This window comes from Neofelis nebulosa, chromosome 3 (assembly GCF_028018385.1).
Source record: "Neofelis nebulosa isolate mNeoNeb1 chromosome 3, mNeoNeb1.pri, whole genome shotgun sequence".
NCBI lineage: Eukaryota > Metazoa > Chordata > Mammalia > Carnivora > Felidae > Neofelis > Neofelis nebulosa.
Genome location: NC_080784.1, coordinates 147525301 through 147540758, shown reverse-complemented (window position 1 = coordinate 147540758; position 15458 = coordinate 147525301). Strand labels below are relative to the sequence as shown.

The 15458-nt window shown below is 37.7% G+C and overlaps 1 protein-coding gene across 2 annotated transcripts in view; it reads right to left on the bottom strand.

Annotated features, from left to right (window-relative positions):
- RASSF6 (Ras association domain family member 6) overlaps nucleotides 1-9927 on the bottom strand; it is a 49370-nt gene extending 39443 nt beyond the window's left edge. Inside the window, exon 1 of one of the 2 annotated variants that reach the window (XM_058722297.1) lies at nucleotides 9699-9927. In XM_058722297.1, the coding sequence (XP_058578280.1) occupies nucleotides 9699-9892 (194 nt within the window). In that variant the 5' untranslated portion in view covers nucleotides 9893-9927. The remainder of the gene's footprint in view (nucleotides 1-9698) is intronic. The other variant, XM_058722296.1, reaches the window with a different exon arrangement.
- Nucleotides 9928-15458: the final 5531 nt, after the last annotated feature.

The window sequence follows — 15458 nt, the reverse complement described above, 5'->3', positions numbered from 1 at the left end:
ATTCTACTTCTGAATTTTTAGTATTTGATTTGGAACGCACTCTAAGGATTTTTTTCATTTTTCGATTTATCCACAGTTCTGGTACTACCAGGTTTTAGTGATTCAAAAGTTATGTTCCTGCTCGCTCTATAAATGCACAGGTGTGCTTGGGGTGTTTGAAACTGCTGTTTTTTTGGTTCAGATCTTACTTTTATTGAGAAGTATAAAAAAGAAAAAAAAAAAGAAGAAGCTACATGAGGAACTTTGACTGTCTGGAATAATAGTTTCTGAAGCCTTGCTGGTTTTACAGTTTCTAGTAAAATTTCCAGAAATTTATGAAAAAAATTTAGATGTCTTGCTCTTATTACATTTTCAAGGAAATTTCCAGAAACTTGTGGAAAAAAATTTTCAGTTTTAAAGTTCTGCTTACTTGGCAGCTCAGTGTTATTCTCTTTAAGAAGATACTAAAGTCCCAAAGGCTTCTATAATCCCCCTGCCCCACCAAAAGCATTTTATAATCATTGAAATTATTTTGGCAACATGGGAAGACAAGATAGTTAAAGTAGAAAAGAAATCCTGGATCAATGTTTGGAGATGTGCAGAAAAGAGGAAAATGTACCAAGTAAACTAAAAAACTACAGAATCAGTGGTCCAAGGCAAGGAAGGATTGGCCAGTTTGGTAAGTCTGTTTTTGGAGTATTTCTAGAATGAGTTCTCTCCTATATGGTTCTGCGCAAGGGAATACATTTCTTCTATTACAGCCACTCAACCCAAATTGACTGAACTGTGCCCCAGTCCTGCAAACACAATTTTAAGTTTCCAGGCATCTAAAATCAAGCTCTGACTCGCAAGTGTTGATTAAGTGTGATGTAACATCCTTCAAGTTTCCTTCAGGCTTTGGAAACCGTGGTCAGATGTGAATAACATCCTCCTTTATGTCTTCATCTAAATGGCATTCGGGTGTGACCAGAGATTTTAAATATAATGTTTTCCAGTCATTCCATTTTGCAGAAATTACATATTTAATTACTATTGCTTCAAGCCTATAGAATCATAGGGGATATAGCCAGGATAAAAGGCTAGGCTAGAGAGAAAAGTTCAATTTTTATTAAAAAAAAAAAAAAAAAAAAAGAGGGGTAGGGACTTCCTTCTTTTACTTCCAAGTTAGCTTAATTTGGTTGGAGTAAGGTGTTTGGAAGGTATTTCATATTATCTTTCTCCAGGATAATAGCAATCCTCCCACCCACTGCCCAAAACAAAGAAAAAAGAAAAAAAGAAAAGAAAAGAAAAGAAGAAAAAAAAAAAGGAAAGCTATGTTCACAAATTCCCTGATGCATTATAGCACATTATTTGAAAATATATAATCTATTTGAAAGCTATGAGCACATCTCACTGGGAACATTGTAATAGTCTCTAAGCTGAACACCTGACTAATTCCCCTTTATGTTTTTACTATCTGGACCATCACATCATCTTCTTGTTCACAAACTTTCCTGGGATTTCATTCTTAGCAAATACAGTCCAGGTCTCCTAACCTGACATTCAGGTTTTCTGCAATTCCACCAAACCATCTACTCTTCTAAACTTAAAATTGAAGATTTTTCTCAAATACCAGGCCTACTGGTCCAATGGCTCTCAAGCCATTGAGTCTCTTGTCACCAGTTAGTTACCTCACACGAGAGGGCCCTCATCACCACAAGTTGATGTTCAGATTTTTGCTTCTTCCTAGTCTCTGCTCAAGTGGGACTTATCAAGTCTCTCCATAGTCTCTTATCTGCACTGCTCTGATGCCATTTTCTGCTTTTCACCTTGTATCATTTCTCTTGATTTATACCTTTTCTACTCCTATCTTCTTGCTGAAAGAACAGTGTTCCTCTAGTTGGGGATGTCATCTTCTTTGACAGCTCATCATTGGAAGGGGGTCTCTTGGAGGACTTGTGATGGAAGGGACAAAAGCTTAGCCATCAGGCAAATCAACTCTGTAAGTCAGAAGTTACATGGGTATTTTAGGCTGCCTTGCGAGAAAGATACAGCACGTTCCAAGAGCCCAACAGATCCCAGTTACTCATTCATAGGATTTGGTCTGGGCTGTTTCGTTATATAGCCCTTGCTCTTGCTTCTAAACCCTGAGTTTTGCCTCTAGATGCTATCATTTGAATCACCCACAAAAAAGGTTATTGTTGCTCCCTACTGAGAATCCCCTAGTGGTAACCTCATCGTCCAAACACTGTCTTCTCCTGGATATCTATTATTTACCATTTATTCTTTTAACTTACCCCTCCCTGCACCTCTCCTCCCATGTTCCAATGGCCTATATCTTGACAAGTGGTTCATTTTCTCTCTGAGCAGCATTTGACAAGGTTGATTGTTTCCTGCTTTTGAACTACCCCCCCCCTTTTTTTTTTCTTGAGGCTTTTGGGACAAAGCAGCAACCACAACAACCTTGCCTTGTTTCTTTGCTATTTCACGGGACTCCACATTTTAGTCTCCTGTCCAGACTCCTCTGCACAATCACAGAATGCTGGTTAATTCTACTAACCTATCCTCTCCCGTGTCCTCTTCTCTGTCTACACTTTCTTCCAGATAATCGAATCCATCTCTAACCCAACTTCCCTTCTGAGCTCCAGACCCATGTCACTACCTACTTAATCTGTGCTTGGAAGTCTAGAAGATATCTCCATACAAATGGCCCAGACAGGACCATGGACTTTCTTCAGTCTCCAGAATTCCCTCCCTGACAATTCTTTCCCATCTACCCAATTTGGCACCATAACTAAGACTCAGTTTTATCTTTTCCTCTTTCATTAGAATGAGATTCTAATTCAAAAGTAAATCCTACTAATTGTACCTCCAACATATCACCTGAACTCAAAAGCTTCTATTTCCAATGCTACCACCCTGAGTCAAGCCATCATCATCATCACCACCTTAACTCCTGAATTTCTGCAACAGCCTCATGGCTAGTTTCCCAGCATCCACCAGTGACTAGTCTTCCATTCTCCACACAGAAGCTAGGATGATAATTTTATTTATTGTATTTATTTCTTATTTATTTTTATTTTATTTATTCTTTTTAAAGACTGAAATAAATCTCATCATCTGATGATTAAAAACTTGCAATGACTTCCAAGAATGAGATAGAATAAAATATAGCTTCCTTACGATTACCCACAGCATCCCATCAATCTCTTCAGTGTTCATTCCCTTCATTACTTTCCTCATTGATTACCTTTTGTCTACATTGGCCTTTTTGCTGATTTTCCATCACTCCCTAAGCTCATTCCCGTCTTGGGGATTTATACTTGCTACTCCTCCTACTTAGAACACCCTGCTCTTAGACTTCCACATCTGTTTTCCATCATGCTGATCATGGGCCAAGTTTATCTCTTCATTCAGAGGCTTTCCCTAAGCAATTCTCAGTCAGCCACTACCACATGATTTCCATTTAGGTATGTAACAGTAATTGAAAGGATCTTATTTATTTACTTATCTGTCTTCCCCAACCACAACATGAACTTCTTTGGATCAGGGCTTTTTGTATTTATCTGTATACACCCAGCTCTTAGAATTTTGCCTGGAACATGCAAGGAATTCAATTCATATTTGCTGAGTGACTGACTAAATGTAGAATTGCAGATATGGCCTGATTAATTGGTATTTGTAAATCTTTCTTGACCTCATAGTTAACATGATAGCTTTGCTGAGATTAGAAGTTGGGTATATATTGAACTGAAGAATCACCAGTGGAAGTTTCTTATAATCACAAAGTGACATTGACAGTGATGGGCTGAAAATCACTGCAGGAACTTCCTGGTTGGCTTCCTATTTGTATTTATACGAAAATAGCTAAGGTGTCATTAAAGATACCAAACAATTGCTGTGGAATTATATTGTCAAACTGGTGAGGTATGCTAAAGCCAATCAGAAGATTTCAGGTGTGATTAAAGGATTTCAAAAGCACTTACATTATTCTCTGACCTTAGGAAGGAAGACAATTAAATGGAATTTATGGGGGGAAAAAACAGGATAAAATTTTTGTTCATTGGCAATATATGCTAATTAAATAGGAATCATATTGGCCATATCTGAATCTAAAAATTGGCTCAACAAAATATTCAAACAGTCTAAATACCCAAAAGGTAAAAGTCTCATTTTATTATTAATTGCCAAGGTGAGAAATAGATCTGTGAATTCAAACAGTTTCCCCTCTCCAATCCCATTAACTATGACTCATAGTAATTTAAAACCTGGTAGGACATTTGTGAATATCTCCTAAATTATAGAGACTGGGTAGATTTAAGGATCTGAGCTACTTATCTCAAAAACCTTAAGAGCAAGATAAGAGAGGTCATGATTAGCAGAGATGAGGATTTATGAAAAAAAGAAAAATGATAATTCTAGAAGCTTAGAGGTCTCATGTTGGACATTCACAATTTGCTTGGTAGGGCATAATAAACTATGCCTTGAGGAGGAAGGTAGTTGTTACAAATCTATGTACTTTACTGGGAGAGTGAATCACACAAGCTATCTGGTCCTCGGGCCAGAGTTTATTGACTTTGTGTATGAAATAAGATTATTATTGAATAAGTTTGGTTACTTATTTTTTCATTTTGTCCAGATAGGATGGAGCTCACGAGACAGGAAATTAGGTTAGCAATCAAGTCCTGGAGAAATAAACAGTCCTGGAAATACTAGATGGGTCTAAGCTCAGATGGGCCTAGGTGGCTCGACAGGGAAGGGCAGAGACTGAGAAAGCAAAGCAAAGCAGACAAGCAAGGTCTAAGCAAGCAGACAAGATCAGGAGCCTGAGAAGGCAGGATCAGACAGCACCAGCTCACAGGCCACAGTGAGACCTGGGAGCATCAGAGAGCACCTGTGCTTTGCCTCCACCTGCTCTGTATCCTGCCTGTATCCTGCCTGTACCCCGCCAAGACATGTGCTTGCCTGGATTGGCCAGGTACCAGAAGGAGGCCAGAGGATGGGAGGTGAATCTCAGCCCCAATGAACTCAAATGGGCCAGTCACTTAAAGTACCTTCCTGTGGCCTATCATGGATTAAATGGCCACTTGTTTAACAAGTGGAAAATTTGATTCACTCCTTTGTATAGTAAACAAATATTTCAGGAGTTCCCTCTCTGGGCTTGCCCCTGTGCTAGGCACAGGAAGCCTAGCCTACATCTGTGTCCATAGCCCCTTATTCCTGGGATCACTGGTGCATGAGGTGCCGAACAGTCAGAATTTTACAATGAACTAAAAGAATATAGGTGCTAACTTCCCAACATTCCCCAGCCAAAGGATATTTTTCCTGCCTCTGAAATTACACAGCAAAATATCTGCAGCTTTCTAATTACTTACTGCTTTCTCTAACTAAATTTTACTTTAGTTAATTTGACTATTCCTTTAGAACAAGATTATGGATTATTTCGTTTTTGTACCTTCTAGAGTGAGTGTATATATGCAAGTATGTAGGTAAAAACATATATAAAAGAATGAATATATGCAATATATAGGGAGACATATTAAAATATTAACTATAAAGCTGTAAGCTATGAAATCATGAATGATAATTATTTTCTTTTTGATTTCATATGTTCTTTCTAAATCATATACAAGGAACATATCTTACATAACACACACCATAAAAGTTACTAAGAAAAAAAAAAGAATGGAAAGTAACACATTGGAATAGCAAATGTGTATTTAAATTATGAAGTAAGATTATACTCAGGGCAGTAAACATGAAGGTTTTTTTTTTTTTTTTAATCATTGTTTTGGCCAGAAAAAGCAATGGAAAGTTACAAATATGTATTCAGTTCCAAAATAAAGTTTTTTCTCTAAACTCTGACCAGGAACCTTAAAGTTCAGAAGAACAGATCTATATACAATTATATGACTTCAAGGAAATGAGAAAAAAAATCTATAATTCTATCCATTATCCAGTTCTTAGCAAAACAGTACAAGAGTCCAGAGAAGTGTGGTTTCTGGGAAATATCCGGCTCTATCTTTCTAAAGAATTTGCCTCATTTGCAAAGATGGCAAAAGTGAGAAGCTGGCATATAAAAACTATCACTTTATTAAGTGATATTTATTACAGTTAAGAAATGCTTGTTTTGAGATGCATAACAATGTATCATAATGCTTGAATATAAGACGGGACTCAACAGGGTATGGATAAAAAACACCCAGGCTTCTATGTGAATATACCATTCCTGTCAGTCCCAGTGGAATCTCATTTGAAATGCCAACCTTTAATATTCTATTCCATATTGACAGGACATTAATGCACTGGCTTGACTGTCCCCAGAGCTCCCTCAAGGCACAGGAACTGTAACAGAAGCACATGGGTTTTCAGCCACTTCAGGACTCAAGGCATCTTGCCACCACTCAGTCTGGAAGGCAGCTGCTCAGTCTGCCAAAGGCATGTTCTGGAACTGCTGCTGTGGTACCACTCAAGGATTCTCTGCTTCATCTAGTTTCCAAGAGGAAATTCTAAGCTTGACTTCACAGGGACGGTGAATCATTGTTCTTGTTCTTATTTGTATGTTGGCTGCAGAGTGAGCACTTTCTATTCTTGAACCCCATTTACTGGGTTCTGGGATGGTGACAGGGAAGTGGTCCTTTAGGTGATTAAGATTACACTGTCATCACTTAAAAGGGAGACATCGTCACGTTCCACTACTGAAAGCAGTGACATTAGTCTGCAATTTGAAATGATGTTATGAAGTGATATAATCACCGTATCTGATAGCTTTGAAAGACACAGATGAATTTCTGCAACAAAACCCAACCTTCTCTAACTCTAGACCTTAGGGCAAAGAGAGAATATTCAGAAGTTCTTTCTCAGAGGTTGTATCTTTGATTGACTTATATTTGAAAAAAAAATTTTTTTAATCTAAACTTAAAAAAAATCATAATTCCAGTTAGCTAACATACAGTGTAATATTAGTTTCCAGTGTACAATATAGTGATTCACCACTTCTATACATCACCCAGGGCTCATCATGACAAGTGCTCTCCTTCATCCCTACCACCGATTCCCCCATCCCACCACCCCCCACCCCTCCGGTCACCAGCAGTTTGTCCTCTGTAGTTAAGAGTCTGTTTCTTGGTTTCTCCCTCTATTTTTTTTTCCTTTGCTCATTTGTTTTGTTTCTTAAATTCCACATATGACTGAAATCACATGGTATTTGTCTTTCTCTGATGGACTTATTTTATTTAGCATTATACCTCCTAGTTCCATCCATACCATTGTAAATGGCAAGATAAAAATGTAAACATTTATCTTCTTTATTTTTAATGTTTTTTAATGTTTATTTTTTTGAGAAAGAGAGAGAGAGGAAGAGAGAGAGAGAGCAAGCTGAGGAGGGGCAGAGAGAGAGAAAGAATCCCAATCAAGCTCCACACAGTCAGCATGGAGCCCAACATGGGGCTCGATCCCATGAATCATGAGATCATGACCTACACCGAAACCAAGAGTCAGACGCTTAACCGAATGAACCAGCCAGGCATCCCCCAAATCTAAACTTTTATAGGAAGCTCCTGTATCTCTAAAAATCCTAAATTCCCTACCTTCAATGAATCTGTATAAGTAAATTGACTATTAGGACTAGATTTCCATTTCAGTGAAATAGGGTGCTTCTTATTTTAGGAAAAGTGAAAACAAGTATCAAATATGAAACTTTGAATTACATGCTAAAAAATATTACATATGTGTTACACTATCTTCCATATAATTGGGAAAGTTCATTTTTTCTTAGTCATTGCTGGTTATTTCTCACTCTCTCGATGGACCAATACATTTAATAGTACATCTTAAAATGTTATTCATATTGGAGATAATAGAGGAACATATGTACACTAAAATAGAGTTTAACTAGGAAGACTTAATCTAGTTATGTGGTTAAATAAATTAATCTCATATTAATCTCAAGTACAGTTAAGTAGATTTATCTCAGTTGGGGTTACTGTTTGTTTAAACATACAACATCACAAAATATTAAATCAAATAATTTGGTTTAAGAAGTTCCAACCATATCTATTTGGCATAAAGTTATATTCTAAATGGGTCAGAATATTTTATAAGCTTTTAGCTATAAACACTAACACAATTAAGACCCAGAGGACAATAACATAGTAAAGTTCAGTTTGGTTGGGTTTAGAATTCTAGCGAATATCCAATTATAAGTACATTGGAGAATCTCAAATCTGCAGTTTGAAACAAGAATCCATCAAAACAATGATGATATTAAGCTGGGATCAACTGCAAACCATTTAAATGTATATTAATGTAATGAAAATATAAAATGTCATCAATGAAAATACGTTGCTAGTTGCAACTTCTAAGTTTGTCCCCTTCTCGAAATTATCAACATTAATATAAAACTAACAGCAACATTAACAAAAGTGCCCTTTAAATAAAATTTCATAAAGGTCACTTCCCTGTAATTTAAGTTCAGAGGTGAAGACCAACAAACACAGGTATTGTTCTTGTATGCTTCTCGTCCATAAACACAAACAAAAGTCTATATCACTTCAATACAAACAATCCAATATGGGTGCTACCATGGTCTATTTTATCAAAGTCATTCAAGGGTTATCTGTCTTATAAAACTAAATGTCACAGGTTGCACAATCTGGGGTTGTGTGTAAGTCTCCTACTACAAAATTATATTTTCTGCTTAGAAATAACAGTTAAAATGAACGTGACTTTTCCAAAGCAAAAGTGATTGAGTAGCAGATAATTTTGAATTTGCCACTATGTACACTATTTGAAAAGGAGCAAGAAGCCAGATGATTTCATTGCTGTTCATAGAGGTAGTTCTTTGCCCACTGGCCATCCACTCATGTGTCCGAGACCCATTCTCTGGAAACCAGTTAATCTTTACCACCTCCACACTGTCTGGTCTCCCCAGCTTAGCTCACCCTCCCTGATCTGGCCCTTTTGGCAGAACTGCTAATTTCTTAATCCTAACTGGAGGTACCACTTATAGGATGCTTGCTAAGTGTTTAATTCCCATCAAAGCCCCATTGGCATATCCTGTTATGGGGCTTGTTTTACAGATGACAAACTGAGGCTTGGCTAGGTTAAGTACTTGCTACAGGACAAACTAATAAAGTGGCAAAGCCAGGATTTGAACTTATGGCTCTCCTGCTTCAGAACTTGTATCCTTAACTCATGGGCTCCCATTTAATTATGCTTATTCATTCATTCATTGTTTGGTGAACTCTTAAATTATAGCAGAAATCGTTTCCAATTTTTGGAGGGATATGTCTCTGTAGCTCTGTAGTTTCTGAGCGGAAAGTTTAGCGGAACCCTCACTTAAAAGGACCTTTCAAGTCCGCTGATTCAACAGAAAGGGGGATGTGAGGGTTAAGTGCAATTCCAGATAAAGCGCTCTTTGAGCTATTTCCCTTGAGGAAAGGGAGAAGGGCTTCAGTGGCCACACTTCAGTTCGTGCCTTTCCCTCCTCCCCACATGCTTACCTGCGTCAGGAAAGGGTATTCTGAAAACGATCAAAAAGGAAAAGCAATGTTTGAGTTTCAACTGGTCTGATGCATGCCTACATTCAACTTGGCTGCCCGTGGATGCCGCTTTCTAATAACGTGTCCTCAACCTGACCTGGGGCGGGGGGTGGATTAGAGGGGTTCTTTTCCCCAGGCCCATATGTCACCTGTTATTCACACCAGGAGAAGGCTTTTTACCAGGAGAAGGCTTTTTACCTGAGTTGTTGAGCTGAACTTGCTCCGGAGAGTTTGTTCCCCTGCTCAGTCACAGATTCACCAATTCCGAGCGTCCTTTGGAAAGGCAGGGCTCTCTCACCTGTCCTGGAGGTCGGAGCCAAGTGTGGAGGAGGGGCGACCCGACGCCCCGTGCTGCTCAGCCCTGCACCTGGCAGTGCCCTCCGCAGGATCATCGAGCCCCAGGAGCTGTTAATTATTACCCCTTTTCGCCAGAGCAGGGACGTGTAAGAAACCTGAGCCACTCCCTTTACCTCAGTGCATGTTGGGAGTGTTTACTTTCTTTCTTAGGGGCAGCTGATAGGAACACTCCTTTGCTCCCTGACACACATCGTGAGAAGTGAATTGACATTACCCACTGAATTGGACTGACTCTAACCTCGACTCTGTGCCCAGATTACAGGTGAAGGGTCCCTAAGAAATGACACTACCTGGGAAGGAATGTCATTATTCACACGTCCTTCTTTTAAAAATGTTCGCTTTGAATTAGAAATGTCTCAGTTTTCTTTTCCTTGTTCTATTGCCAGCTCCTTCCCTGCCGGCACCTTTTCACCCAGACTAGTGGTTCTCACACCTCAGGGCACACCAGAACCACTTCTGTAACTCCCCGAACCTGCACGCCTTGCGCCTCCGCACCGGTGAGCCTCTGATCTAGTAGGTCTGGATAGACCGCAGGCACTGATACTTTTTTTTTTTTAAGTTCCAAAGAAGAATCTTGTAAGTATCAACGTTCAAAAACTGTTGTAATGAAGTACAAAAGAGGAATTAAAGAGTTATTTAGTCATTAGGCTACTGACTGGAATTTGGGGACTTTGCTTTTCCTCAGTGCCTCCAATTTCAAAATGGGCACCAAAGACTTAGAGACCCTCCAATGACAGATACTGTGGAAATGCAAAGTGCTTTTATTTACACACACACACACACACACACACACACACACGCACACACACAAACTTTTTAGTATCATTGTTCATTTATGTTTCCCATGTAAAGCAACTATTGATAATTTTTTTAAAAAAGTTATTTTACAAGTGTAAACCTTAGAGTCCTCAAAAGAATTTCAATATAATTCAACAATGAGTTCAGTAGGCACATTTGACCTCTGGTGTCCTTTGAATTCAAATGTCAAAGTCATAGACCATTTTTCTAGATTTACAGGTTACCTGTTTGATCAATGGAGTGTTTTAAGGATTCTGTATGTTCAAAAGGTCAGACAGTTTATCTGTTTAACTTGTGTGTGAAAGTCAGGAATGATGAGTTTTATCACGTTGGGGGGTTATTTTAATAAACTGAACAGAATCAAGCAAGGGGCTTATTAGATCACAGTCAAAGCTTCTATAACCTCGAATATGAGGTCAGTGTAAATTGGGATTACTTGTGGGTGTTAACTTGATTAGTTGGCCCCATAATCCCCTGCTGTATGGACTGACCTTTGAATGATGGCTAACGGGCCCCACAGTGTCTCTAGCCTCCAGACTCCAGAACTTCTTTGTCTAAGTTTATGCTTCACCTTCACTGCCTGCACTCTTATGGGGATCATTTGCTTATTATCAGTATCAGGGCACCTTTGTTTTGCATTTTTTATCACAAGCATCCTTGAAGCCTTTATTCTGACTTCTGGTTTCCAACTAGTTACCTTTAGTTAGAGGCTCAGTGACTCCTTTTATTTTCGAGTACTTACCCTTCCATAAATATATACATTTTTTTGTTTTGTAATATAAAACATATATAGTCACACATGTGCAATGTGGAAAGTTGCAAATCACAGACATGTAGAAGAAAAAGTCACCCACGATCCCAACACTCAAATATATAAACAATTTGGTGTATGTCTTCATTGATGTAGTTTCTCTACAGGTATTTACCAAAATGCAATTAACTTTGGCTTGATGTTTTATAACCTGATTCTATCACATAAAACATATTATGAACTATCTACCATATGTCAGTCGGTTGTTTTTTTCCTGCAATGTGATTTTAACTAGCTGCACTATATTACACCATATAAGGTATTATTTAATCAGTTCTTTATTGTGAGAAATTTATATTACTGTAAACAAGACTGCAGTAAATGTTTATATACAGCAGCACACAACCGTGATCATGCCTTTTAGATACATTTCCAAAAATGAAACTGCCAACTCAGAGGGAATTGTGTATTTTTAAAGAATTTCTTTCCAAAAAATGTCAACTTTATACCCCTAGGATAACTCCTAGATTCTTCTCATTTTTTTATTTACCAATCAAGTCCTATTTTAAATATGTACATTATTGATTTTCTGTAAGATTAAATTCCTTCTATAGATTTACCCTGTATTTTTGCTTATTTTACTTACTGTATTCTTTGCTCATCTTTTCCATATTGATTTATTAGGCACATCAACTCTTCATCATATATGCTATGAATATATTTCACAAGTATTACTTGCCTTTTAATTTTGTTTATTGTAGATGTTTTTACATTCAAAAGGTTGAAAATTTCAGTATTCAATCTATTAATATTTTTCCTTTTCAGTTACATCTGTTAAAAAGCTTTCCTGTCCTTGAAGTATATAAGTATGCATATTTATTTTCTTCTAGCTTATTTATTTAGATATTATTCATATATTAAATTTAACATTCAACACATCTAGAGTTTGTGATGTAAAACTGTGCTTTTTATTTATTTATTTATTTTTTGGTTTCAGGAGTACAATTTAGTGATTCATCATTTACGTATAACACCCAGTGCTCATCCCAACAAGTGCCCTCCTTAATACCCATCACCCATTTAGCCCATCCCTACCTCCCCTCCAGCAACCCTCAGTTTGTTCTCTATATTTAAGAGTCTCTCATGGTTTGCCTTCCTCTCTGTTTTTATCTTATTTTATTTTTTCCTTCCTTTCCCATATTTTCATCTGTTTTGTTTCCTAAATTCCACATGAGTGAAATCATATGGTATTTGTCTTTCTCTGACTGACTTATTTCACTTAGCATAATACACATTGTTGCAAATGGCAAGATTTTATTCCTTTTTATCACCGGGTAATATTCCATTGTATATATATACCATGAATATATATGCCATATCTTTATCCATTCATCAATTGATGAGCATTTGGGCTCTTTCCATAATTTGGCTATTGTTGACAGTGCTGTTATACACATTGGGGTACATGTGCCCCTTCAAATCAGCATTTTTTGTGTCCTTTGGATAAAAACCTAGTAGTACAGTTGCTGGGTCATAGGTTAGTTCTATTTTTAACTTCTTAAGGAGCCTCCATATTGTTTTCTAGAGTGGCTGCACCAGTTTGCATTGCCACCAACAGTGCAGGAGGATTCCCCTTTCTCCATATCCTCGCCAACATCTGCTGTTGCCTGAGTTGTTAATGTTAGCCATTCTGACAGATGCGAGGTGCTATCTCATTGTGGTTTTGATTTGTATTTCCCTAGTGATGAGTGATGTTGAGTATATTTTCATGTGTCTGCTTGCCATCTGGATGACTTCTTTGGAAAAGTGTCTGTTCATATCTTTTGCCAATTTCCTCACTGGATTATTTGTTTTTTTGGGTGTTGAGTTTGATAAGTTCTTTATGGATTTTGGATACTAACCCTTTACTTACATGTCATTTGCAAATATCTTCTCCCATTGCCGTTTAGTTTTGCTGATTGTTTCCTTCACTGTGCAGAAGATTTTTATCTTCATGAGGTCCCAATAGTTTATTTTTGCTTTTGTTTCCCTGGCCTCCAGAGACATGTCTACTAAGAAGTTGCTGTGGTCAAGGTCAAAGAGGTTGTTCTCTTCTCTAGGATTTTGATGGTTTCCTGTCTCACATGTAGGTCTTTATTCCATTTTGAATTTATTTTTGTGTATGGTGTAAGAAAGTGGTCCAGTTTCATTCTTCTGTATGTCACTGTCCAGTTTTCCCAACACTATTTTTTGAAGAGACTGCCTTTTTTCCATTGGACATTCTTTCCTATCTTGTCAAAGATTAGTTGGCCATACATTTTTGGGTCCATTTCTGGGTTCTCTGTTCCATTGATCTATATTTCTGAAAAACCGTGATATTTAAATCTAACAATTTTTCTAAACTAGTAGTTTATTAACCAAGTAACATTTATTAAATAATATAGATTACAAACTCCACAAGGCAAGGACTATGTCTTATTCTCCCTTTTATCCCCAAAATATAGCACAGTGACTATCAGGCTCATGGTCGCTCAGGTCAAATGTTTAATAGTCACTTTTGACTCCTTTCTTTCCCTTCATCCACTCCCAGTAAATCAGCAAGTCCTGATGTTGTATCTTAGTCTCTGTATCTTCACTACCCCCTAAATTAAGCCAGGATCACTTCTTCCTCAAACACTGCAATGTCCTCCTAATTGGTCGTTGCCTTCACTCTTGTCTCACTATGTCCATTCTCCACCCGCAACCAGCAACATCTTCTACAGACAAAAATCAGATCACAATACTACCTCTGATTTCCTTTGCTGAAAACCTTTCTGCTGGTTGACCCCCACATCCAGGAGAAAATCTAAATCTGAACTCCTTTCCATGGCCTCAGAGGCCCCCGTGACCAAATTCTTCCCTATTTCTTTTACTTGATTGATTCTGTTTCCCTGGTCCTGACTCTATAGTTGCTGCTCTGGCTTGATTTTTGTTCCTGAAACAGACCAGGCCTCATTTCCTTTGCTCTTATCATTGTCTCTGTCAGAAAGCTCAGCTCTCAACACAGCTGGTTTCATTTTTCTGGTTTTTCTTATATGTTACCACCTCAGAGAGACCTTCCATGGCCATCATATCCTAATAAGGCCTCCAATATTTCTCTAACACAGTCCCTTATTTTATTGTCCTAATGGCAATTATCACCATCTGAATTCATTTTACTGTTTTATTACTGAGCATGTATTTATTGTTTTGGGTGATTTGTTTATTTTATGTCTCCTTTCATTAAAACTTTAGCTCTAAGAAAACGGGAACTTTGACCTCTGGGTTCATGGCTCTGTCTTCTGTGCCTAAAACAATGTTAGGCCCATGTCAGAAGTTTAAGAAACACTGGTAGAGGAACAAATAATAGTGGCTTAAAAAATACATGTTGAGTATATAAATACAAATCTACTTTTTTCCCAACTTGAAATGATACTTTCAGCAAGTATTAAGGTATATATATATTTTTAACACGAGTCTAGAATTTACGTTTCATTTCATTCATCTATGTAGCTATACTGGCATTAGTTTCTTATTATTCTAACTTTATGGTACAGCTTAATGTCTGGAAGTACAATTTGATCATCATTTTTTTTCTCAAATGTTCTCGATTAGTCTAGCCTTATAATACCATAAATAGCTGCTCACTATAGCATAATAATGATTTAGTTTATATTTTGTGATTTCACCATTAACCATTGTTGCTGGCAATTTCTCCTAGGCCAGCGGGTTCATCCATGTTATCAATTGACTTCAGGTCTAGGGGAGAAAGGCTCCTAAGAGGAGATAGTTTTCTTCGTTAATACCTTCTTTTAGGGTACTCAACTGAGTGCTAGATTGACTACAGGAATAGCTCTGCTTTGTTCATGCCTCCCTATATTCTTTGGAGGGATGTTTCTAAACTGGTTCTGGGTTTAGACATGTGACTTGCTTTGGTCAACGGGTCAGTACCAAGTGATATAAGCAGAAAGTTGAAAGTCAGCTGGGCCATGGGAGTTACTCTGTTGATTAAGCTTTGTTGGGCTCTTCAAGTCAGAACCACCATATGAACAAGG